This window comes from Chiloscyllium plagiosum, chromosome 48 (assembly GCF_004010195.1).
Source record: "Chiloscyllium plagiosum isolate BGI_BamShark_2017 chromosome 48, ASM401019v2, whole genome shotgun sequence".
Taxonomy (NCBI): Eukaryota; Metazoa; Chordata; class Chondrichthyes; order Orectolobiformes; family Hemiscylliidae; genus Chiloscyllium; species Chiloscyllium plagiosum.
Window position 1 is genome coordinate 3,453,568 of NC_057757.1, and position 24,356 is coordinate 3,477,923.

Consider the following 24,356-nt stretch of genomic DNA (forward strand, 5'->3'; position numbering starts at 1 on the left):
ATTGATGTTTTCGAAGATGATTACAGAATTTCAAAGGGACAATAGGGAGAAATGTTTTCTCTGGGGTAAAGGGAAAGTCTAGAACCAGGGCAGATGATCTTAAACTTTGAGCCAAGTCACTCAGGGTTAATACCAGGAAGTGCACCTTCACACAGAGGAGTAGGAATCTGAAATTAACTCCATCCTCCTGCCACACGAAAAGAAATTGTGGGTTGGAGGTCAATTGAAAATTTCAACACTGCCAGGCCAGTGTACTAAGAGATGGGGAACAATAGTGTAGGTTAGATGGACTTCAGATTGTTGTGACAACCTGTGAAACCATCGAGGGCCGAAGGGCCTGTACTGCGCTGTAATGTTCTATGTTCGAATAGGCACTGGAATGATGTGAAGTCACTCTCAAGTTGAATGGTGAAATAGGTTAAAAAAAAATCACACAACACTAGGTTATAGTCCAACAGGTTGTATTGGAAGCATTATCTTTCCGAGTGCTGCTCCTTCATCAGGTGGTTGTGGAGTAGCACTCTGAAAGCTAGTGCTTCAGAGTAAACCTGTTGGACTATAACCTGGTGTTGGGTGTACAAAGTTTAAAAATCACACAAGTCCAACACCGGCATCTCCAAATCATGAAATAGGTGCTCTTGAGGTAGCGTCCTTACCTCCGAACCAAGATTCAAATTTAAACACTGAAAGAACTGCGGATGCCGGGTATCAGAAACAAGAACAGAAATTGCTGGAGAAACTCAACAAGGTTGGCAGCATCCGTGGAGAGAAATCAGTTGACATTTCACGTACAGTGAGTCTTCATCCCTTTCAATAACAGCAAGTGTCCCCTTGTCCTCATGCAGCTCCGAAGATGGTTCCGAAACATGAACTCTGATTTCCCTCCACAGGTGCTGAGTTTTTCCAGCAATTTGTTTTTCTTTTGGGCCTTGGTTCAAGCCTCACCTTCCCCAGAGGTACGTCATAATATTTCTTACCAGGTTTGTTAAGGGCAATGTCCATAACAAAGTGTGCCTTTGTGAGCAGGTTCCCCAGAAAGGGCTGAATGACCTCCCTCCAATTCCTATATTTGCAGAATGCACTCACTATATACAACAGAATGGTTGAAATCCCCACTAAAAATATCACTCGTTCCTCAATGCTCCCACTCCACCTTTGAGCTTTTTCTTTATTTAAATACAAAACAATTTCTAAAGTCAAAAGAAATAAATTACACAGATCTGAAAATATATTACAAACTACATGATGAGGTTTCATATTTTCCAAAGTGAAGCAACAGTGCAAGTTTTGGTATACAGATATATGTGTAAGTAAGAATGGAAACATCCTGCACATTCACAGTCAGCAAGCAGATAGCTGGTCCCCCAGCATTTCAACCTCTCCTCCCTCAACGATGCGGATATTAACATAGAGTCTAGGCACAGGGTAGGAACTGACAGATGACAATTGGAAATTGACATGGAGGGGAATATGGAATGGAATTTAAAGGGGGTGGGGTGAGTGTGACAGTCCATTAATGGTCCCCAAATTTGTGTTACAGGGTGTGGTGACATGCAATTTTGCATCTCCTCACATTCCCCCAGTGCCATATTTCCCACAGAGAGGCGGGGGGTGGGGGGGGGGTGGGAGGGGGGCTGGGTGGAAGAAGAGGGGGCTAGTCTAGGGATGTCACAACACACCTCTTCCTGCAGAAATGCAAGTGGGCCATTCAGGGTGTAACGGAGTTCATTCAAACCAAAAACATCCCGTATCCATCCTGACTGAACTCAGCATCGTCTTCAATGTGGTGCATTGGTCAACGTTTACCCCTCAACCCAAGTCGCTTGACTCGCTCGTTAATGGTTATGTGGGATCTTGCTTTGTGCCCTTTGGCTGGAGAGTAACTTGAGGTGGGGGGTCTGTGCGATAAAGGTGACAAGCAATTGGTCCAAGTGCCGCAGTGATCGAGGGCAAAGGTTTTGGGGTATTTCTGCTCAGAGCGAAGTTGGTTGGGGAGATGTCAGAATTCAATGCACCAATGGAGAGGAAGGAGGAGGAAGGGTTGCGTTGCTGGAACCAGGCACGCATGCCATTACAAACTCAGATGGCATCAGATGTTCCGAGTGGCTGGTGATTGGATGCAGCGAGACTTCGCAATGAATGGGGATTACTCATGTGACCGTGGATTAGAAAATGACGTCTAATGAAGGCTGAAGTTCAAGTCACAGCTGGTTAAATGAGAGCAAGGTCCAGGCACGAAATTGATATCATCCCCGGATTCCAAAAAAAATCTTCCTTCCCTCATTGTACATTTTTCTCTCAGTTAATTCCAGTTTCTTTTTTCTACCTTCCGATGTGGGTTTCCACAGAGATGATACCTGAGTATTGTCTTTTCAGAGTTGGCATCGTGCTCTACGGCTCCATGACTTGGCCCAAGAAGAGAATGGTGCCTACGAAACGAGAGGTGGGGGAGGGACGTCAATATAGAAACAAAAACTCAACCTTGCCGCACTCAGAGCCCATTGGCCTTCTGTCAAACTCCCTCGGGATTAAGTCTTCAAAGCCTCCCTGACAAGGTGCAACATCTCCACCGACACGTGGGTATCTACCCAGCTGACGAAATTCCGCAATGTCTACATATGGACCACGGACAGGCGTTATATCCGGGTGCATCAGGGGTTGGTACGGCAACTGCTCTGCCCAGGTCTGTAAGAAACTACAGAAAGTTGTGCGCACCACCCAGACCATCACGGAAGCCAACCTTCCATCTATGGACTCCATCTGCACTTCTCGCTGCTATGGAAAGGCTGCCAACATCAAAGACCCCTCCCACCCCAGGAATGCGGTCTTCCAAATTCTTTGGTACAGGCAGAGGAGATAGAAGCTTCAACACACACCAACAGAATGAACAACAACTTCCTACCTGCTGTTATTAGACTGCTAAATGAACCTCTCTAACTTCAAATTGTGCTGATCTTGCTCTGTGCAGCTCCTGTGCAGCCATAACCTTGTTTGCCTCACTCTGTCTAAGCACTCTGTGATCTGTATGTCCTTGTTTGCTATGATCCGCCTGCACTGCTCACAAAACAAGACTTTTCACTTCGATACGTGTAACTACCATAAAACCACTTTGCGTATCTCCGTCAGACCAAGTGCTGACACAAATCCCACTCACCCTCACCCAGAAGCCCCAAAGTATGATCGCTAGGCTATTAGCCAAGAGGTTCTGGGGATCGGAGTTCAAATCACACTGCAGAAGGCTGTGGGATTGGAATCCAATAAAAATCTGGAATTGATGACCATGAAATCATTACCAATTGTTAGGGGAAAGCCCGACTCTAGGAGATGTGACTACAACCACACAGCAATGGGATGAACTACAATAAACACTGGCCTAGTCAGTGATGCTGACACAGGAACAGAAAGAAAAATCTTCAGCATCGAAGTTGGGCAAATGGGAGTGTGCTACAGGTTAGCCATGATGGGTCAATGCCTTCCTGTTTCCAAAATGGCAGAACAAGCCCGAGCACCCACGTTCCTGTTGTCGTCCCTAGCGCTACAAGCATCCAACAGGCCACCTCCCCAACGACCCTCTTGTTGCCTTACCTGTGGGGTTGTGCCGCACTAAGAAGAGGAAGGGCCTGTCGATCACAACCTCGAATGGCGCCATGCGCTCATAAAGGATGGCAGCTGCGAAGAAAAAGCAAAATGTCAGCCCATCACCGCAAATCACACAGTTCAGTTTTGCACCAGCTGTCAATAATACTTCCAGTTGAAGCCTCCTCGAATGAGACGCTGTGAAAAACATTGAGAAATATCGGGGGCAAGGTGACAACTGTATGTAAACACTGCGGCTGTGACGAGGTAATTGCAAACACCAGCCACAGGGTGGCTCTGTGGGGGGCAAGTTGAGTGTTTCTCTCCTGCTGCCATCTTGCCTTCATGACCAAAAGCTTCTGAAGTTCAGATGCCAGGACAAAATGCCAGGCGCAGAAGTGCTCAGCTGCACTGGCATGCGAAAACGTCCCCACTGTACGGTGACACGCCATCACGGCTGAGCCCGTAATAAAGCCTAGAATGGCCTGGCACACCAAGGCAAAGGAGAGCGTTGACAGCCATGGACACTACAGAAATACAAAGAATTATTTCTGCGGGTTGAGAGACTTTGGAAGTTTGTCTCTATCCTCATTGGAATTTAGAAGAATGAAGGGGTGGAGGGTGGAATCTTACAGAAACATAAAATGATGAAGGATGTACATAACATAGAAGGCTGTTTCCACTGGCGTGAGAAACTAGAACGACTGGGCACAGCCTCAAAACAAGGGGAGAGCAGGTTTAGGACTGAGTTCAGGAGGAACCTCTTCACCCAAAGGCTTGTGGAATTCCTGGCCACTGATGCAGTCGAGGCTACTTCATTGAATGTTTTTAAGGCAAAGATAAGTTTTTTTTTTAAAACTGTAAAAGGAATTAAAGGATATGATGAGCAGGAGGGTAACTGGAGCTGAGTCCATGAAAAGATCAGCCATGATCTTACTGAATGGCGGAGCAGGCTTGAAGGACCTGATGGCTCCAAGTCCATAGGAGGCGATAGATTGAATATTTTCATTCATGCAGAAGGTAAGATTCTTGCCGTGAAGGGGAAAATCGAGAGCTGTCGGGGGGGGGTGGATGGGAATTCAGAATGCAAGCAGATCAGTGTGCTCTCAATGAGAGAGCAGGCTCAAGGCTGAATGTTCCCAGTGTTAACGGTCAGGGGATGTGGGTTTGAATCAACAGATGGTGAAAGTTTTAAAAAACTTTAAGAACTTAAGTTTCGACCAGAATGAGAATTTCTGACCGTTTGGAGGAAGGGTCACTTTGATTTCTCGTGACAGAGGCTGCCAGACCTGCTGCCTGTGACTTTTTTTCCAGCAATTTCTGTTTCTGATTTCCAGCGTCCGCAGTGCTTTCGGTTTTCTTTTTGTCTGAACTAGAAGAGCTAGCTCATTACCAACCACCTAACCAACATCGTTGAGTGCAAATTGGGTTGATTGTTGCAAAAGGTATGCAAACGTCATATTGGGTTCAATCATGCCCCCATTTAGGAAAGGAAATCTGCCATTCTCACCCAGTCTGACCTGCTACAGCGATGTGGTTGACTCTTAAACTGACCTCTCAGCCATTGGGAATGGGCAATAGATACTTTCCCAGCCAGCACGGGGAGGTGATGTCCTAGTGGTATTATTGCTAGACTGTTAATTCAGGTAATGTTCTGGGGACCTGGGTTCGAATCCCATCAGGGCCAGATTGAAATCAATAAGGAATCTGGAATTAAGTGATGACCGTGAAATTGATGACAATCGTTGGAGGAAAACCCATTTGGTTCACTAATGCCCCTTTAAAGGAGCAAACTGCTGTCCTTACATGTGTCTCCAGACCCACAGCAATGTGGCTGACTCCCAACTGTCCCTGGGGCAGATATGGATGGGCAATAAATGCCACATCTTGTGAATGAAAACAAGAGTCTGGAGAGGTGCAAGGCACAAGCAACTCACTAAAGGGCAGCAAGGAATCCCTGCCTATACAGTTCCCTCTGGATTGAAACTCAGGAACGCCTTGGGATGAAGGTTACGTTGAATGTTCTGGTGTAATTTGCAGGTTGAGACTCACCAGAGGCAGCCGATGCCTTTGTCCCACTCTCGTTGACTTCAACCTTGACTTTCTGCAGAGTCTTTGCCACAAACAATTGCTCGCTTGCTGCACCGGGAGAGGGGAGGGAAAAGGAGATTAGGCTGTGGTCCAACCGTGCCAGAGAGAGAGAACCCTGCATTTCCCATGGCCAACCCACCCTAACCTGCACATCCCTGGGCACTATGGGACAATCTAGCACGGCCAATCCACCCTAACCTGTGGGAGGGAACCTGAAAGGAACCCACACAAACACGGAGAACATGCAAACTCCACATAGTCGTCCAAGGGTGGAATCGAACCCATGTACCTGGTGCTGTGAGGCAGCAGTGCTAACTACTGAGCCACTGTGCCACCTTTGACATGTTTGCCAGTTCGCTCTGAACCCCGTCCCCAACCAGACCACCACCACCCTGATGCCCTTCCCAGAATAGTCTGCATTCACACCATCCCAGAAAGGAACCAGTGAAGTTGCATGATTATTGTGCTAAGCCTACAAATGAGAGAGAGCACAGCAAACGTTTTATTATCTGACGCCTATAGGACCAGGAATGTGTTGGATGATCAGATATTTTTGATAATGAAGTGATCCACATCATCAATGTGAAAACACCCATTAAGAAATGTAATTCAGGGCGTATACATGGCACCGTTATACTTTACATAAGTCACTTCCATAATAATGCAACTTTGCCTTAAATAAAACTTAGACTGCCTTCTTACTCACTCCTTCAACTGGCCAAGTGCTGGCAAATGGGACTAGATTAGGTTAGGATATCTCGGAAGTTGGACAGAAGGGTCTGTTTCAGGGTTGTGCATCTGTACAACTATTTGGATATTGCAATATTTGAGGAGAAAGTGACTTGAAATTGAATCAACTCTTGATATTTCATGCAGCCATTCAATTGAACAGCAAGTATATTTACGCTAAGGTCAATAAATTAAAACATACTATAATGACTGGACTGAATAACACCTGGTATTTGAAAGTTGTAGTGTTTGCCGGGTTATCGAGAGGGCCAGTTCTGGAAGGCACTGGTTAATAGAGAGGATTGAGTCACATTGTGCTGGTTGATTCAGAGTGCACTGTGTGGAAAGTGCCGGTTAGGAACAAGACGCCAGCTAATCGAGAGGGCGGGTTGAGAAGGTCGGTTCAGGGGACCGCGTGCCAATTAATTGAAAGGATCTGTTCATGATTTAAGGTGCCAGGTAATCGAGGGCACTGGTTAAAGCAAAAGGTTTGCTATAGTGTATATAGGAGCAGGAGTAGGCACCATTCACTGTGATCACGGGCCGATCATCCAACTCAGCCCCCCTGTTCCTGCTTTCTCCCCTTCAATCTGTAGTGTTAGGAAAAGGGGTAAATGTAGGGGAATGGGTGGGTTACGCTTCGGCGGGTCGGTGTGGACTTGTTGGGCCAAAGGGCCTGTTTCCACACTAAGTAATCTAATCTAATCTCTTGAGCCCCAAGTACACCCTCTTGAAGTCACACAATCGACCGGTTTCTATGCAGAGAATACCACAAGCCCCCCCCCCCACTCTCTGGGTGAAGATGGTTCTCCCCATCTCAGTCCACAATGGTCTGCTCTTATGTCCTCAGATACTTACTGCTAATCTTGCTGAAGTCGGCCTTTCTTGCGTTAAAGATGTCCGTTATTCCCAAGGCCATCAGTGGCTTCCTCAGATCCACCTCACTTTCCAGGGAAAATCTGCCAAGAGAAGGAGAGAGAAAATGAATATGTATAAACACGGTGGTGAAAACGCTTAGTGAAGATTTTACCCCAGTGTTCGAAGCCCCCGATTCAATTAAACGGAGGTCGTCACCATCAGGTTTATTTTACAATTGACCCGTCTCGGATTTATTTTGGTGCATCTCCAAGGATGTCATATCCCGAGGTGGGATTTGAACTGGGTGAGGTGGTGGGCTCAGCAATGATGCCACTGGACTGACCATCCAGCATCTTCCCACAGCAGGGGGATGGTGAAATCTCAATTTGATTTAGATCGCCCCCTGATGGTGACCGTGTAACAGCAGTTGATTTCTGTAAAAGCTGCCAACCTGGTTCACAAATGGATCTGCTGTCCTAGTCTACACGTGACTCCAGGCCTGCAGCGATGTGATTGGCTCTTAGCTGCCCCTTTCAACAAGCCCGGCTGGTGAAGGGCAATTGAGGATAGGAGTTGGGGGCCTCATGTTGCAGCTGTACAGGACATATTTAGGGCCACTTTTGGAATACTGTGTTCAATTCTGGTCTCCCTGCTTTAGGAAGGCTTGTATTAAACTGGAAAGAGTGCAGAAAGGATATTACCAGGACTGGAGGGTTTGAGCAAGAGGGAGATGCTGGATAGGCTTGGGCTATTCTCTCTGAAGAATGAGGGAAGACCTTACAGAAGTTTATAAAATGAAGGGCATGGATAGGGTGAATAGCCAAGGTCTTTTCCCCAGGGTAGGGGAGTCCAAAGCTCGAGGGCATTGGTTTAGTGCAAGAGGGCAAGATTTAAAAGGGACCGGAGGGGAAACTTCTTCACAGAGGGTGGTGCGTGTATGGAATGAGATGCCAAAGGAAGGGATAGAGGCTGGCACAATGATAACATCTGAAAGAAATAGGGACAGGTATGTGAATAGGAAGGGTTTAGATGGACATGCTGGCAAATGGTACTAGATTAGTTCAGGAAATCTGGTGGGCATGGATGAGTCAGGCTGAAGGGTCTGTTTCTCTGACCCTGTAAATGCCTACATCCCAGCACAAATACTTTAAAAGAAAACTACCCTCTCAACACAGTGTCAATGCACTCCGAGAGACAGGCAGGCAAGAGTTAAATCTCCTGGGTTAGTCAAAGATTCTATCTGTATGATTTTATATTCAAGTCTGAATTAGACAGATTTCTATGTTAGCATAAATGCAGGAGGGGGCACAGGTTAAGGGTGATGGACTGAAAGGTCAAAACCAGATCGAACTAGGTAGAACTGGCTCGAGGGGCCGAATGGTCTACCGTGTGCCCAGGCCAGCTAGGCCGGAGGTCTGTCCGGGCACAGGGACTAACCTCCCTGCCTACCCCCAAGGGTAACCAGGAAGCCCATGGACCCCAGCTCTGGACAAGTGCTGCCCCTTGCGCACACGGCAACCCCATCCCCCTCACTTACTTGGGCAGGACGAGTTGGCGCTTGACGGTCTCAAGGCTTTGCGCCCACTCGTCGACCAGCGAGGCGGTGATGATGTCTGTGAGGGCGGACAGGGGCACCTTCTTGTAGATGGGCGCCACGATGTACATGCTGAGGGTCTCGCCGTGGTAGGGCAGCTCGATCACGTCGTAGTCCACGCCGCTGGGGGTCACAAACTCGCCTGTGGAGAGAAAACAACGGCATTGGTGACCAGGCCCAATGTGACAAGCTGAGTCTGGTAAACTTGGTCGGCACATACAAGACGGACCGAAGGGTCTCTTTCCTTGCCTGGACGACTCAGACTAAAGGTACTAAGGGATTCTATCTCCTAGAGGTTGGAGCGTAGTTGGAATTTCTTGCTACCAAGAACTGGGGAGAGGGGTGCGCAGAGTCCTTGTGTATAATTGAAGGCTGCAACAAACTCTTGATCAAGGGTACAGGAAAAGGGGCAGGAAAGTGGACATGAGGAATGTTAGATTGGCCAGGATCCTATTGGAGGGGCCGAATGGCCTACTCCTGTTCCTTACGGTCTTGCCCATTGGTCCGGATCCTTCATGATATTATGAACATCTCTGCTGTTACGGAACTGGGGCCTGGGAGCCGCAGCTTTGAGTCAGAGCAGAGAAACTGCATTGACATGGTGCCTTTTCATGCCCCAGGCGCGTTTCACAGCCCACTGAGTCAGCGGGGAGTGAAGAAAGGTGGGGAATTAGGTAGCAGGCAGAGGTGTTCTAGCATGGATTCGATGGGCAGAATAGCCGGTGCTGCAGATGTGCTCAACCACGGCCTCCCCTCCTGAACTGGTCTGGTTTCATCTCTTCGTTGCCTCCCCCAGTTCTGGGGTTAGCTGCATTTGGGATGTGTCACCTCTGTGCACCCCCCCCCCCAATTGGCAGCACTGACGCTGGTGAATTCCCAGGAGAGTTAGCAGACCACGAGGAAGAGGTGGATCTTCCAGAGCGGCTGGTGAGGGACCAGGAGTTTCAGGGAGGGAATCTCAGGAGTCACGTATCCAAGCAGCTGAGAGGGGAACAACAGAGGGGGAAGGCAAACACATGCACTCAGAGTGGAGGAAGTAGTTAACTCACTGGCATTCAGCTTGGCGCTCTGCGACATCATGGGCACTAGGATCTTAGTGCCATCCTCCTTGTAGAATACCCTCTGGTGGGTGGCCTCAATAGGGAATGGCAGCTTCCAGAGCCCCTTGAAGTAGACGGCGTTGATCAGAACCATGCGGGTCAGAACCGGGTCAAGCACATCTGGGCGGAGAAATTTGGGGATCATGCCTGGATTGGGGAAGGACCAAGACAACCAGAAATCCAATTAGCAACACAATGCTAAAACCCAGATCACCCCCATCCCTAACAAGTTTGGTTTTGAAGTAATAATCTTTCCCAATATTACCCTCAGCACCATAAGCTCAAATTTTACCTTGTTACCTGATTACCCCCAGGACAGAGACATTATGGGGTTAGATAAAGAGTAAAGCTCCCTTTACACTGTCCCCTTATCAAAAACCCCCCAGATAGAGTCAGCATGGGATTAGATACACAGTAAAGCTCCTTTTACACTGACCTCCATATCAAATACTCAGAACAGAGTCAGCATGGGTAAAGCTCCCTCTACACTGTCACCCGATCAAATACTCCCAGGTCAGGGACAGCACAGGATTAGATACAGAGTAAAGCTCCTCTCCACACTAACCTCCCATCAAATACTCCCAGGACAGGGACAACACGGGGTTAGATACAGAGTAAAGCTCCCTCTACACTGTCCCCCATCAAACACTCCCAGGACAGGGACAGCTGCCCAATCCCATCCCTCCGAGTTGGTGCTACATAGATGGAGCAGTACAGTGGCTGAGAACCCACCTCTGGTTTGTATTTCCACCCATTTGTTGATGAGGTAGGTAGCCATGGCGGCATCCTGGAAGTAGATCTGTTTGGGCCAGCTGTTGAATGCCCGGCGATAATTTTTCAAGTAGGCATTTGGGAGCTGCATATTCCTCTGGATGAACACACTGTTGGCCGAGTAGACAATGTCACGGTTGCTCTTGGCGGTCAGATCTTTCTGGAGATGTCTCAGGGCCAGCGGCACACCCTTGTCTGCCCAGAGAAAGAAGAAATCCAATTGAGTCCGGAGCTCCAGATACCTGGGTCCTGCCCGTGTCTCTTTAAAGACACCCGTTCCCTGGACAAATATTTGTCCATCTGATCCAAAGACTCACCCTTCCATTCCGGTTTGATGCTCGCCTTGGCAACTCCCCCCTCCACCCCCCAGCTCCAGCTCCTCCATTCCCAAGCCACCGTCACTGCCTGGCAACTAGCTGTTATCTGAATGCAAATTGTTGTTATGGAGTGAAGTCCTAACAGGGTGCAACATATTGAAGATCTCCATGTACCTCACCAAAGGGAGGTCCGAGAGACAGATTGAGAGAACGCAGGTGAAAAATAGAGAGAGAGAAAGATATGGAGAGAGTAAGGGACAGAGAAAGAGACATAGGGAGATAGAGAGAAAGGGACAGAGAGAGAAAGACCGAGAGGAGAGAGAGAAAGGGACAGAGAAAAAAAACGATATAGAGAGAAAGAGACAGTGAGAAAGAAAGAGAATTTGGATGGAAGTGGGGCAAGGTCAAGAGAGATGGTGACAGTGGAGTTGGATCTGCGACATTTGCAGATGGAGGCAGGCGAAGAGGTCCTTTGTGAGGGATTGGCCACTGCCGCAAGGTGGGACTCGCTGTGGCCATGTTGCACACAGCAAGATTTTGCAGAAATGCAGCTCCACCTGGCGCACTGATGCCTCTCTCTCCGTAAAGATGTTCCCACATCCCCAGCACTGACAGCGATTAACTCCCATCTTACAACACCACCATCGCACAAGACATCGGTCTCCCATGCATCCACCCTCTGACGAGGGGGAACTTCCCTTTCAAGCTTCCTTTGTGACTTCTAATGATGATTAACGAGCCTTATTGTCACCCGCCCTTGCCCTGCTGCCTGTCTTAGCGAGTACCTGGGCAGGAGAGAGCTCAATGGGGGTGCTTGGACCTGACCATCATGTCTCAGGCCCAGTTTGATTCAGCAGTACTGAACTCCCGCCACCAGAGGCCCTCAGTTAGCCATGCAGACGCAAGACCTGTATTGGCACAAAACAGCAGTAGGCCATTCAGCCCCTCATGCCTGTTCCACCATTCAATAGGATCGTGGAACATCGCAGGTCCACTTTCCTGCTAAGAATCTCTCTCTCTCTGTCGGCCTCCAGTATACACAAGGACTCTGCTCCCACAGCTCTCTGTGGCAAGGAGTTCCAAAATTTCCAAAAGAGATTCCTGCTCATTTCAGACACTCCCTAAGTTCAGAGACAGTGCCCTCTGGTCCTTGACTCTCCCATGAGGGCGAAACAGCCCCTCAGCACTGACCCTTAAGAATCTAATATGTTTCAATGAGGTCACCTCATTTTTCTAAACTCCAGTCAGTAGAGTCCCAACCTGTTTAGCCTCTCATAAGACTCTCCCTCCATCCCAGGGATCATCCTGGTGAACTTTCTCCGAACCACCTCCAATGAAACAATACCTTTCCTTCAATAAGTCCAGACAAAGCATCTCAGTTTGGTTGGCATATTAAAAGGAACACCACCTCAGTATCTCACACTTAGGCACTTTACTGCCTTTTGAATTCCACATTGCATTCAGGAACTCAAGATCACAAACAGGTTCCTCTAATTTGGTTATACCCCTTCCCTCCATCTCCGTGTCTTGTTTGATCTCAACAGAACTGACTCATTTCTGGACTATTAACACCTATCGTACATCAGAGGATTCCTCTACCACCACTGCATTTTGCTCTGGGCTCCATCCGTTCCAGTGGTTCCTCCCTTTTGTCAACAAAGTGTACGAAAAACAAATCACCTTTCTGTCCCTTCAGTTCTGGAGAAGAGTCGTTAGCTCGGTTTCTCTCTCCACTGAAATGCTGTCAGACCTGCTGAGTTTCTCCAGCAGTTTTGTCTTTTTATTTCCAGCATCCACAACATTTGGCTTTTACACAAACTCAATCCTCCTGTGTGATTTCTTCCCCACCCCGCATCCGTACTTCCACCCAAAATCCCCACTCGCGGTCCGGGTCTTGTTTTTTCCATAGTTGTGCTTTCAGCCAGAGATACCCTCATTCTGTCAAAACCTACCTACACCAGTTCAAAGCCTTGTCTTCTCACTTACAATCACCCTCCCTTTATCTTCTGTTCTGCAGCATTTTTAATCTGCTTTAACCTTTTCTGTTCCTTTACCCCTCTTTAACACCATAACACCCAGAATGTTTTGGAATACTGCATTCAATTCTCATCTCCCTGCTATAGGAAGGATGTTGCGAAACCTGAAAAGGTTCAGAATTGAGTTACAAAGATAATGCTGGGGTTTTGCAGGGCTTGAGCTATAAGGAGGGGCTGAATAGGCTGGGACTGTTTTTCCCTGGTGCACCAGAGGCTGAGGGGTGACCTTATAGAATCATGAGGGGCATGGATAGGGTAAATACTGAAGGTCTTTCTCCCACAAGGTAGGGGAATCCAAAACTAGAGGCCATATGGTTAAAGTAAGAGGGGAAAAATTTGAAAGGGACCTAAAGGGCAACTTTTTCCATGCAGACGGTGCTGCATGTATGCTGCAGAGGAAGTGGTGGAGGCTGGCACAATGACAACACTTAAAAGGCATGTGAATGGGTACATGAATAGGAAGGGTTTAAGAGGGAAATGGGCCAAGTGCTAGCAAATGGGACTAGATTAAGTTAGGATATCTGGTCGGGTTGGACTGAAGGGTCTGTTTCCGTGCTGTACAATGAATGACTCTCAGAGTCATAAAAACGAAAAGAAATGCGGCTGCTGTAAATCAGAAACAAAACAGAGGTTGCTGGAAAAGCTCAGCAGGTGTGGCAGCACCTGTGAAGGTAAATCAGAGGTAATGTTTTGGGTCGAGTGACCCTACCTCAGAACTCTAAGAGTCATGCTGGACTCGCACTCTCTCGACAGATGTTGCCAAACCTGCTGAGTTTCTCCAGTGCAGATCTGGCTTTATTGCAATTGGCAAGGTTAGCAGTCAATTTCACTGCTGGTTTCCTTAATCTCTCACCACGATCTCCCAACGCCCACATAACAAGGTGTGCAGAATCATTCACACCTGGTCGTGTGTGTACTGTCTGACTAAGACTGAAAAGCAGGACTAGACAGGAGGACTGATTCACATTTACGTCCATCCTGTTGATGCACACTTCAGACACAAGCCCCTGAGCTCCCCAGCTTTCCAGGATGGGCCACTTCCTGTACAACAGCTGGCAGGCATAAAGCTCCAACACAAGGCAGGCACAGAACTGAAAGGGAAACATTCTCTGAGAATGAGAGACACACGCTCATTCACTCCCACACAGTTACAGAGAGATGGGCACACACAGATGCCGAGAGACACACACATGCAGAGAGAGAGCGCGACTGGCTGACACACGCAGATGCAGAGAAAGAGAGAGAGACAGGCAGGCACACACACAGATGCAGAGAGACAGAAAGATGCAGAGAGAGAGAGACAGGCAGACACACACACAGATGCAGAGAAAGTCAGACAGACAGGAACACTGATGCAGAGAGAGACAGAAAGATGCAGAGAGAGAGAGATGGAGAGAGAGAGGGGGAGACAGGCAGACACACATGGAGAGAGAGAGGGGGAGACAGGCAGACACACATGGAGAGAGAGAGAGAGAGACACAGGCATGCGCGCACACAGATGGAGAGAGACAGAGAGAGAGAAGCACACACACAGATGCAGAAAGACAGACAGGTAGCAGTGAGGTTCCCTGTGGGATAACTCCAGGGGAGTATCTCCGTGCTGAAACCAGGGTTACATTTACAGACCCTCCGCCCTCGGATCCCGGGCTCACCTTTCAGTTGGTATCCCATGGTGCTCCAAAGCTGTTTGAGGGTGTTCCCAGCAGCTCCGAGCTGAGCCATTCCCATCAGGGCTGTCGCACCGTACGGTGAGAGCACCACGTTCCGCTCGCCGGCCGATGCTGCCACTTCCCGGAACAGGCGGATCCCGAAATCGGTGCCCAGCTTGGAGACGGGGGGTCCGGCTGTGGCCTGGCAGACGTTGACTGCGGCGGCAAGCAGGAAGGTGACCAGGAACTGGAGGGTTTGGCGGCTGGTCATGGCGGTCTCTCTGGGCTGGCTGCAAGGAGAGAGAGAACAGGGCAGACTGCTTAGCTGTCAGGCAGACACACAGCGGGAGCTAGCTGGGAACAAATTGGCTGCTCAACCACAACACAGGAGGAGGCCATTCGGCCCACTTTGTCTCCGCTGAGGGCTAACAGAGACAAGAGACGTTGTCCTTGGGAGGGGAGACTGGAGCACTTTATGCAGAGTTTGGACGAATGAGAGGAGATCTAATTGTGATGGACTAGATCCAAAAGACAAAGTCATGAGGATGTTTCCCCGTCTGGGACAATCTAGTTTTAGGATAAGGTTTAAAACCGAGATGAGGGGGAAATAACTTATCTGTGGCATTCACTCACCGCGCCCCCCTCCCGGGGATACAGAGCACTCTAAATGTAAGGAGGAGGTAGATTTTTAATTCGAAAGGGGAGGGATTGATGGCTGATCACTGCAGTCTCTCTGGGTTATAAGGCTCCGGGGTGCAGGCAGAAAAGTGGGGTTGATGCCAAGATGTGGTCAGTTGTGTTTGCATTCAACGGCACAGCTGGCTTGAGGGGCCGAACGGCCTCCTCCTTGTTCTTACATCTTAGTCGCAACCTCCTGCCTCCTGCTCAGTATTCTTCCTTCACCTCAGAATAACTGAGATGGGGAGGAATTCCTTCAGCCAGAGGGTGGGGACTCTGTGGAACTCATTGCCGCAGAGGGCTGTGGAGGGCAAGTCATTGCGTGTCTTTAAGACAGAGAGAGATAAGTTCCTGATTTGATTGGGGGGTTGAGAAACAGAACAGCCATAACTGAATGGCGGATCAGACTAGACGGGCCAAGTGGGCTGAGGTGGGCACTGCAGATGCTGGAGATTAGAGTGGTGCTGGAAAAGCACAGCAGCTCAGGCAGCATCTGAGGGCTCATTCCTGGTGAAGGGCTTTTGCCCGAAACATCGATTTTCCTGCACCCCGGATGCTGCCGGACCTGCTGTACTTTTCCAGCACCACTCTAATCTTGACTCTAGATGGGCCAAATGGCCTAATTCTGCTGCTATATCTCATGCATCACGATGCAGTCCAACTCTCGGGCAGATCCCCTGCCACTCACTGAGTGAAGTACACAGGAACCTCGATTATCTGAACGACATGGGCAGGGAATATTTTATTCGGATAATCAAACGTTCGGATGACCCGAAATTCAGATATTCGCCATTTGGGTAATCGAGGTTTCTCTGTATTGCTCTAGGATATCCCGAGGCAGTGCCAGGAGTTATTAGAATGCAGTTCCTTCTTTTCCCCACCTCCCCCACTGGAATCGCTCTCCCTGGGCAACGGCGATGAGCCAGTTGAGAACGCGGAAAGCAAGATCAAGGGCCTGAGTTGTGGGGAAGTGAAGGCAGAGACCAGCCCCAAACCTCAGTTGACCTCAGTACCATTGAGAAGAGGTAGGGGGCTGGGGGGAGTGTGGTGGTGGGGGTAGGAAATCAGCAATCCTCACCACCTCCCCCAATCCGGCACCCCCCCCCCCCCCCCCCGGCGATACCATGCATGAACACAGACTTGTGTCATGCCCCCACAGTTGACTAGCTCAGTGCGTTTGCCGGAGAGGGACAGGGGGAGACAACCACAAACAGACGGTCCGAATAGACCTCCCCACGTGGAAATAGACACGCGCCACAGCAAGATTCCAGCCGCGAAGCATATTTTGGAAGGTTTGGAGAGGTGCTAAAGAAATGCAAGTTCGTTCATTTCTGCGGTGGGAGCAGGTATTAAGACACAGATCTTCAGACGCGACAGAGGGCTGGCAGATCTGATTGGAGTTAATTATTTGAACTAAGGGTGTGTGAAAGAAAGAATTACTCAGCAAATAAGGGGAGTCTCCTGGCATTAATGGGGTAGCAGGCATGGAGGATTGTAACAACAATTCTAATTATTTATAGCAATGGCATTGTTGAATCTGCACTTAATCCAGTGGAATAGATTAGGCAATGATCTCAATTTAACCTCCCAGCTCAGAAAGACTGTGTGGGGCTCCCTCCCTCAATGTAGTGGAGTGTTCAGGCTCAAGTCTGGGACTTCAACTCACAACATTGTGACCCAGAGCTCCCCTAGACATACGGAGTGCAAAAATAAACAGAACTGGAACAAAGTCACCTCCTGGTGGACACAGAATTAGACCTCTGTCCCCCACCCCGGTCGCAAACCAATCTCAAGAGGGACTGGGTAAGAGCCCAGCTGTGTTGTCCTTTGTAACAAAACTGATCTCTCTCCAGACACCTCCACCCCTGCTCTTTCTCAGAGGCAGTCCCAGCCAAGCTCATCAGTAGACACGACAAACATACACATCTCTCATATGCACAGTTCCTCTGAATCACACCAACACACACTGTCTCTCACATACACTCTCTCTTGATCACACTCACATTGACAGACACACACACTCTAACACACATACATTCTCTCAATCACGCCAACAGACACATACTCTGTCACTCAGATGTGCACACACACGTGCACACTCTCACACATACACTCTCACTATCTCTCTCCCTCCCCAGTAGCACAGCGATCTTAGATACACTGTTCAAACACCAACTGCGCCTGGAGGACCAGCAACTCGGTGAAAGACACGCTTTGGTCTGTCCAAAACCTGTTGGGATTCCAGAACAAGGAGCTGACCTTGACCCAGTGTTACAGACTGGCACATCCCAAGGTCTGGGACAATGTGCTGAGGGATGCACGAAGGCTTAGGGCAACTGTTGCTAAGGTGCAGTGGGGAAAGACCACTGTCTGAGGTCTTCCTGTCGAAGTTTAAGTGGGGGTCTGTTCAGTTATTGGACCCTCCCTGTGCCTCAAACGTATGTAACTATCATCTTGTAGGAGTAGGAAATGCCTTTAGTTTGTTTGATGGATGGAGTCAAACTCCAATGTTTGTTTCTTCATATGTAACTGTACAAACGCAAATTGCTTTATGTACGTATATAAAGATATTTTTATGACTAAAGCATATTTTTGAAATTAAAAAACATAGTGCACAGAAAAAGACAGGAGTAAACACACCCACAGACACACAACACTATTAAACTCGGAGTCATACATCCACAAATACTAAGCAAAGCAATAGAGACACATATTCTCTCAATCACACACACAGGCACAATGACAGATGGACACCCACACTTTTGCACAATTGATCTCTCTTGTTAGTAGCTCAAGGGTTACAGGTACACTGATTCGGAAAGACGCTGAAAAATGTGTTGCTGGAAAAGCGCAGCAGGTCAGGCAGCTTCCAAGGAGCAGGAGAATCGACGTTTCGGGCATGAGCCCTTGGATGCTGCCTGACCCTGCTGCGCTTTTCCAGCAACACATTTTTCAGCTCTGATCTCCAGCATCTGCAGTCCTCACTTTCACCTAGTTAATTCGGAAAGACTTCAGGGCAAATACTCACAGACCCAGGGAGACATGTACACACATGCAAAGGGGATCATACAGAGGGGCAGAGGATCAGATTTAATATTAAACAGGAAGGCAAATACATACACACAGACACAAATTTTGTGTTAGGGACAAAAAAAACACACAAATTTCGTGTCAGGAATAAACACGCACAAATATTGGGTCAGGAATAAAAACACACAAATGTACTGTCAGGAAAAAAAACATACAAATATAGTGTCAGAAATAACACACACACAACTGAAGCTACAATGCTGCACATTGAGTACTTACAGTACCAGGCAGTGCAGTGCTGTCTTGTCCTGTTCTCTGTTGGCGCTGTCTCTGTCGACAGTAGACTTTGTTCGAGCTTCAGTACAGCTTACAACTCTTATGCACCTCTCCTCCCTCCTCTGCCTTTTATGTTCCTCAGGACGGAAGCTGATTTGCTGAGTAAATCACTACTGCACCAGAGTTCACGCCCCCTCTCCCCCACCCCCACCGTAGTTACTGTAAACAAGACAATACAGGCTGTCTCATCCGTCTCACCAAACATACAGCACTGCCCGCGGGTCCTAGTGTCCGACAGAATCTACAGTTTAACCAGCTCAGTGTCACCGAGGGACAGTATTGGTGGGGACAGATCTGTCACTGTATAACCCTGGGGTACAGTACTGGTGGGGATAGGTCTGTCACTGAATAAGCCTGGGGGACAGTACTGGTGGGGATAGGTCTGTCACTATATAATACTGGAATACAGTGCTGGTGGGGACAGGTCTGCCACTGTATAACACTGGGGTACAGCACTGGTGGGGATAGATCTGTCACTGTATAACACTGGGATATAGTACTGGTGGGGATAGGTCTGTCACTGTATAACACTGGGGTACAGTACTGGTGGGGACAGGTCTGTCACTGTATAACACTGGGGTACAGCACTGGTGGGGACAGATCTGTCAATGTATAACATTGGGATATAGTACTGGTGGGACAGGTCTGTCACTGTATAACACTGGGCTACAGTACTGGTGGGGATAGGTCTGTCACTGTATAACACTGGGGTATAGTACTGGTGGGGACAGGTATGTAAATGTATAACACTGGGATATAGTAGTGGTGGGGACAGGTCTGTCACTGTATAACACTGGGGTATAGTACTGTGGGGACAGGTCTGTCACTGTATAACACTGGGGTACAGTACTGGGTGGGGACAGGTCTGTCACTGTATAACACTGGGGTACAGAACTGGTGGGGACAAGTCTACTCGCACTGTATAACACTGGGGTACAGTACTGGTGGGGACAGTCTGTCACTGTATAACACTGGGGTACAGTACTGGTGAGGACAGGTCTGTCACTATATAACACTGGGTACAGTACTGGTGGGGACAGGTCTGTCACTGTATAACACTGGGGTACAGTACTGGTGGGGACAGGTCTGTCAATGTATAACACTGGGATACAGTCCTGATGTGGATAGAACTAATTGATCCCTCTTTACCTGGGACCGAACACATTCGAGAAACATGCGCCTGTAATTGCATTTGGAGACAGTGGATGGTGTTTTGCCCTGGTGGAGGAGCTGTCTTTCGGGTGACATCCTGATACCCAACCCCCCAGTTGTTCACCTAAAACCCCCCAGACACTTTTCAAGAACAGCAGAAAAATCCTTTCCAAAAGTCTGTCATCAGTTAACACCGATAAACAATCTGTCCATGACTTCAGTGTTGGTCGTGGGAGCTTCCTGTGCACAAAATGGCTGCTGCATCCCCATAGCCATAAGGACACTTTGCAAAATATACTGCAAACTGTACAGGGATGCCCTATGTTCGTGATCAGTCCCGCACAAGTGTCCAAATTTACATGGGGCGAAATGTTTTGTTCTCAAATACCCTTTACAATTTGCCACCGGATTTGCAAATTCTGGAGCCCTCAACTCACTGCTGGGCAAGCTGGGCAGATACTGATGGTCCAGTGTTTGATTTCAGAATGAACCTGCTCTCTCCTGTTCTAAAAGACAAGAGAGTTAACTTCAGGGACGCGGCTGTCTTTCCATCTGTTTCCACTAAGTGGCAGTAAAATGACCTTGCCCTTCCTCTCCCCACTTCCATACTATCCCGTCAGTGAACCAATGTCCAGGAACTGAGCAAGGGAAACAGTCCAGGGGTCAGTGTAGGGACAGTATGTTCCCTGTTTGTACTGGGGTTGGTGAGCTGTAGCTTGAGGGAGCATACTTTAATGGATTTTGCAGCGGTCTTTCCTGAAGGTTGCCGCACTCAGATGTTCTGTTCTTGAGAAATGTTCAAGAGGATATCCTCCTGGATCGAACCCAGCCCGCTGATATTCCGTTTCTTCAATTTCTCTCTTGAACATGCTTTCTGTACAGTTTCAAAGGTGCCAGGCGACAGACAGACACGCACAGACAACCCTAATGTCTGCCCATGTGCTTAGACACGTGGTCAGCTATTTGCCTCACCCCACTATTTTGGTAAGGTAAACCAGGGCAGAACTTGAACAGTTAATGGTAGGCCCCTGGAGAGTGTTGACGCACCGAGAGACCTAGGGCTGCAGGTACATAGTTCCTTGAAAGTAGCATCCTAGATCGAAGTCATTTGGCATACTTACCTTCATCGGTTAGAGCATTATGTACAGGAGTTGAGATGAAACGTCTGGATAACATGGATACCTATGTCAGGCTTCTTATTTATTGACTGCAGCTCAACCTTCAACACTGGTACGTGTATGGAATCAGCTACCAGAGGAAGTGGTGGAGGCTGGTACAATTACAACATTTAAGAGGCATTTGGATGGGTATATGAATAGGAAGGGTTTGGAGGGATATGGACCAGGTGGTGGCAGGTGGGACTAGATTGGGTTGGGATATCTGGTCGGCATGGACGGGTTGGACCGAAGGGTCTGTTTCCATGCTGTACATCTCTATGACTCTATGACTCTCTGACTATAATCCCAACCAAACTCTGAGACGCAGGCCTCTGCAACCTCCCCCTTCACCACCTGCAACTGGATCCTCAGCTTCCTCACCCACAGACCGCAGTCAGTGAAGATAGCCAACTACGCCTCCTCCATGGTAATCCTCAAGGACGCCATCCCCCATCCACCATCCCACAACCAAGGCTGCATACTCAGCGCCCTACTGTACACCCCACACACATACATGCACGCACATGCATGCACATGCACGCGCGTGCTCGCCACTGTGTGACCAAATTTCACCGGAACGCCATCTCCACGTTTGCTGAACACACCACCATTGTAGGCTGGATCTCATACTCAGCGCCCTACTGTACTCCCCACACACATACACGCACACACATGCACACGCGTGCTCGCCACTGTGTGACCAAATTTCACCGGAACGCCATCTCCACGTTTGCTGAACACACCACCATTGTAGGCTGGATCTCAAACAACGACGCGATGCAATACAGGAAAGAAACAGAGTGCTTGGTGCGGTGGTGCAAAGATAACAATCTCTCCCTCAGTGTTGGTGAAACAAAAGAGCTGCTCATCAACTTCAGGACACGGGTTGGAGGGCAAGCCCCTGTCTGTGTCAATGTTACTGAGCTGGAGATGGCCGAGAGTCATACAGAGAGATGTACAGCACGGAAACAGACCCTTAGGTCCAACTCATCCATGTCGACCAGATATCCCAACCCAATCTAGTCCCATCTGCCAACACCCGGCCCATCCCTCTGAACCCTTGCTATTTATATACCCATCCAGATGCCTTTTAAATGTTGAAATTGTACCAGCCTCCACCACTTCCTCTGGCAACTCATTCCACACACGTACCATCCTCTTTTATATCTTACCCCTCTCACCATAAACCTATGCACTCTCGTTCTGGACTCCCCGACCCCAGGGAAAAGACTTTGTCTATTTATCCTATCCATGCTCCTCGTGATTTTATAAACCTCTATGAGGTCACCCCTCAGCCTCTGACCCTCCAGGGAAAACAGCCACAACCTATTCAGCCGCTCCCTGTAGCTCAAATCCTCCAACCCTGCCGATATCCTTGTAAATCTATTCTGAACCCTTCCAAGTTTCACAACATCTTTCTGATAGGAGGGAAACCAGAATTGCACACAATATTCCAATAGTGGACGAACCAATGTCCGCAACATGACATCCCAATCCCTGTACACAATACTCTGACCAATAAAGGAAAGCATGCCAAATGCCTTCTTCACTATCCTATCTACCTGCAACTCCACTTTCAAGGAGCTATGAACCTGCACTCCAAGGTCTCTTTGTTCAACAACACTCCCTAGGACCTTACCATTAAGTGTATAAGCATCAAACTCCTAGCAGTGACAATCAGCAACAATCTATTCTTCACCACCCACATTGATGCAACGGTCAAGAAGGCACAACACAGACTCAGGAGGCTAAAGCAATTCAGCATGTCCATAAGGACCCTCACCAACTTTTCCAGATGCACCATAGAAAGCATTCTATCTGGATGCATCACAGCTTGGTAGGACAAATGCTCTGCCCAGGACAGTAAGAAACTACAGAGAGCTGTGAACACAGCCTAGTCCATCACCAGCCTTCCACCCATTGACTCCATCTACACCTCCCACTGCCTCAGGAAGGCAGCCAACATCATCAAAGACCCCTCCCACCCAGTTGTAATCTCTTCCAACCTATTGCGCCAGGCAGAAGTTACAAAACAGATTCAGGAGCAGCTTCATTCCCGCTGTTATTAGACTTCTGTTTGAACTTCTCAAATTTCTAATCCAATGTTGGTCTCGCTCTGTGTTCACCTTTCTCTGCAGCCCATAACTTTATATTGCTTTGTCCTATTACCCTATGATCATTGTATAGTATGATCTGCCTGTACTGCATGTAAAATGAAACTTTTCACTGTACATGGGACAACAATAAATCAAATCAAATCATAGCCAAGTCATGTTGTGGCTGTACAGGATATTGGCGAGGCCACGTTTGGAGCCCTGCATTCAATTCTGCTCTCCCAGCTATGGGAAGGATGTGAGCATTATCATTCCTTAGCTACCTCGCACATAAGTCAGCTCCCAGGTCAAATGTTACCATGCTACCGAATACTGTGAAGAGTTCTGGGCACCTGATTGAAGCGAAAATAGACAGAGGTTGGAGGCAGTCCAGAGAAGGTTCACTAGACTAAATAATAGGAATGGAGATATTTTCTTATGAGGAGGGGTTGAGTAGGTTGGGCCCGTACTCAATGGATTTCAGAAGAATAAAAGGCGACCTTATTGAAACATACCAGATCCTGAGGGGCACTTGACTGGGGAGATGTGCAGAAGCCAGTTCCCCTTTGTGGGAGAGTCTAGGACCAGTGGGACATCATCTCAGAGTAGGGGTCACCCAGAGATGAGGAGGAATCTCTTCTCTCCGAGGGGAGTGAATCCATGGAATTCTTTCCTGCAGAGGGCTGTCGAGGCTGGGTCATCAAGTGTATTCAAGGCTGAGATAATCAGGAAGGGATTGGAGGGGTAAGGAAAGGAAAGTGGAGCTGAAGATGATCAGGTTGGTCACAATCTCATCAGTTGACGGGCAGAACGACCTTCTTCTATTCCTACATCTTATATTACGCAGGCCGGTGAGCCATAGGCCAATCCTATTCCCTTAGTCCCAGCTATTTTCCAAAGAAAAGACTGGGAAGATTCACTTAAAACTTAATTTTAGTGGCATGACCTTATTGCGAGAGGGATATGGGCCAAATGCTGGCAAATGGGACGCGATGAGTTTCGGATATCTGAGTTGGCATGGATGAGTTGGATCGAAGGGTCTGTTTCTGCACTGTACCTCTCTATGACACGATGATTAGTCCCTGACATAAGTAGCGTATCAGTCAGAAGAGTAAGGGAATACTCCTCACTTGCCCCTGGATGGGGGCAGCTCCAACAGCACTCAAGAAGCTCAACACCATCCAGAAAC

The 24,356-nt window shown here is 48.4% G+C and overlaps 1 protein-coding gene across 2 annotated transcripts; it reads right to left on the minus strand.

Annotated features, from left to right (window-relative positions):
- Positions 1 to 361: 361 nt before the first annotated feature.
- On the minus strand, positions 362 to 18,852 carry serpine1 (serpin peptidase inhibitor, clade E (nexin, plasminogen activator inhibitor type 1), member 1). Of its 2 annotated transcripts, none has more exons than XM_043683503.1 (9): positions 18,709 to 18,852; positions 14,725 to 15,011; positions 10,681 to 10,914; positions 9,898 to 10,095; positions 8,792 to 8,990; positions 7,255 to 7,355; positions 5,629 to 5,715; positions 3,586 to 3,669; positions 362 to 2,429 (listed from the first exon to the last, which is right to left on the minus strand). In XM_043683503.1, exons 2-9 carry the CDS (start codon positions 14,990 to 14,992, stop codon positions 2,392 to 2,394), a joined length of 1,209 nt encoding a protein of 402 aa, XP_043539438.1. In that variant the 5' UTR covers positions 14,993 to 15,011; positions 18,709 to 18,852; the 3' UTR covers positions 362 to 2,391. The 2 variants fall into 2 exon arrangements, with proteins under 2 accessions (XP_043539438.1, XP_043539437.1); XM_043683502.1 differs by having other exon boundaries at positions 18,714 to 18,813.
- Positions 18,853 to 24,356: the final 5,504 nt, after the last annotated feature.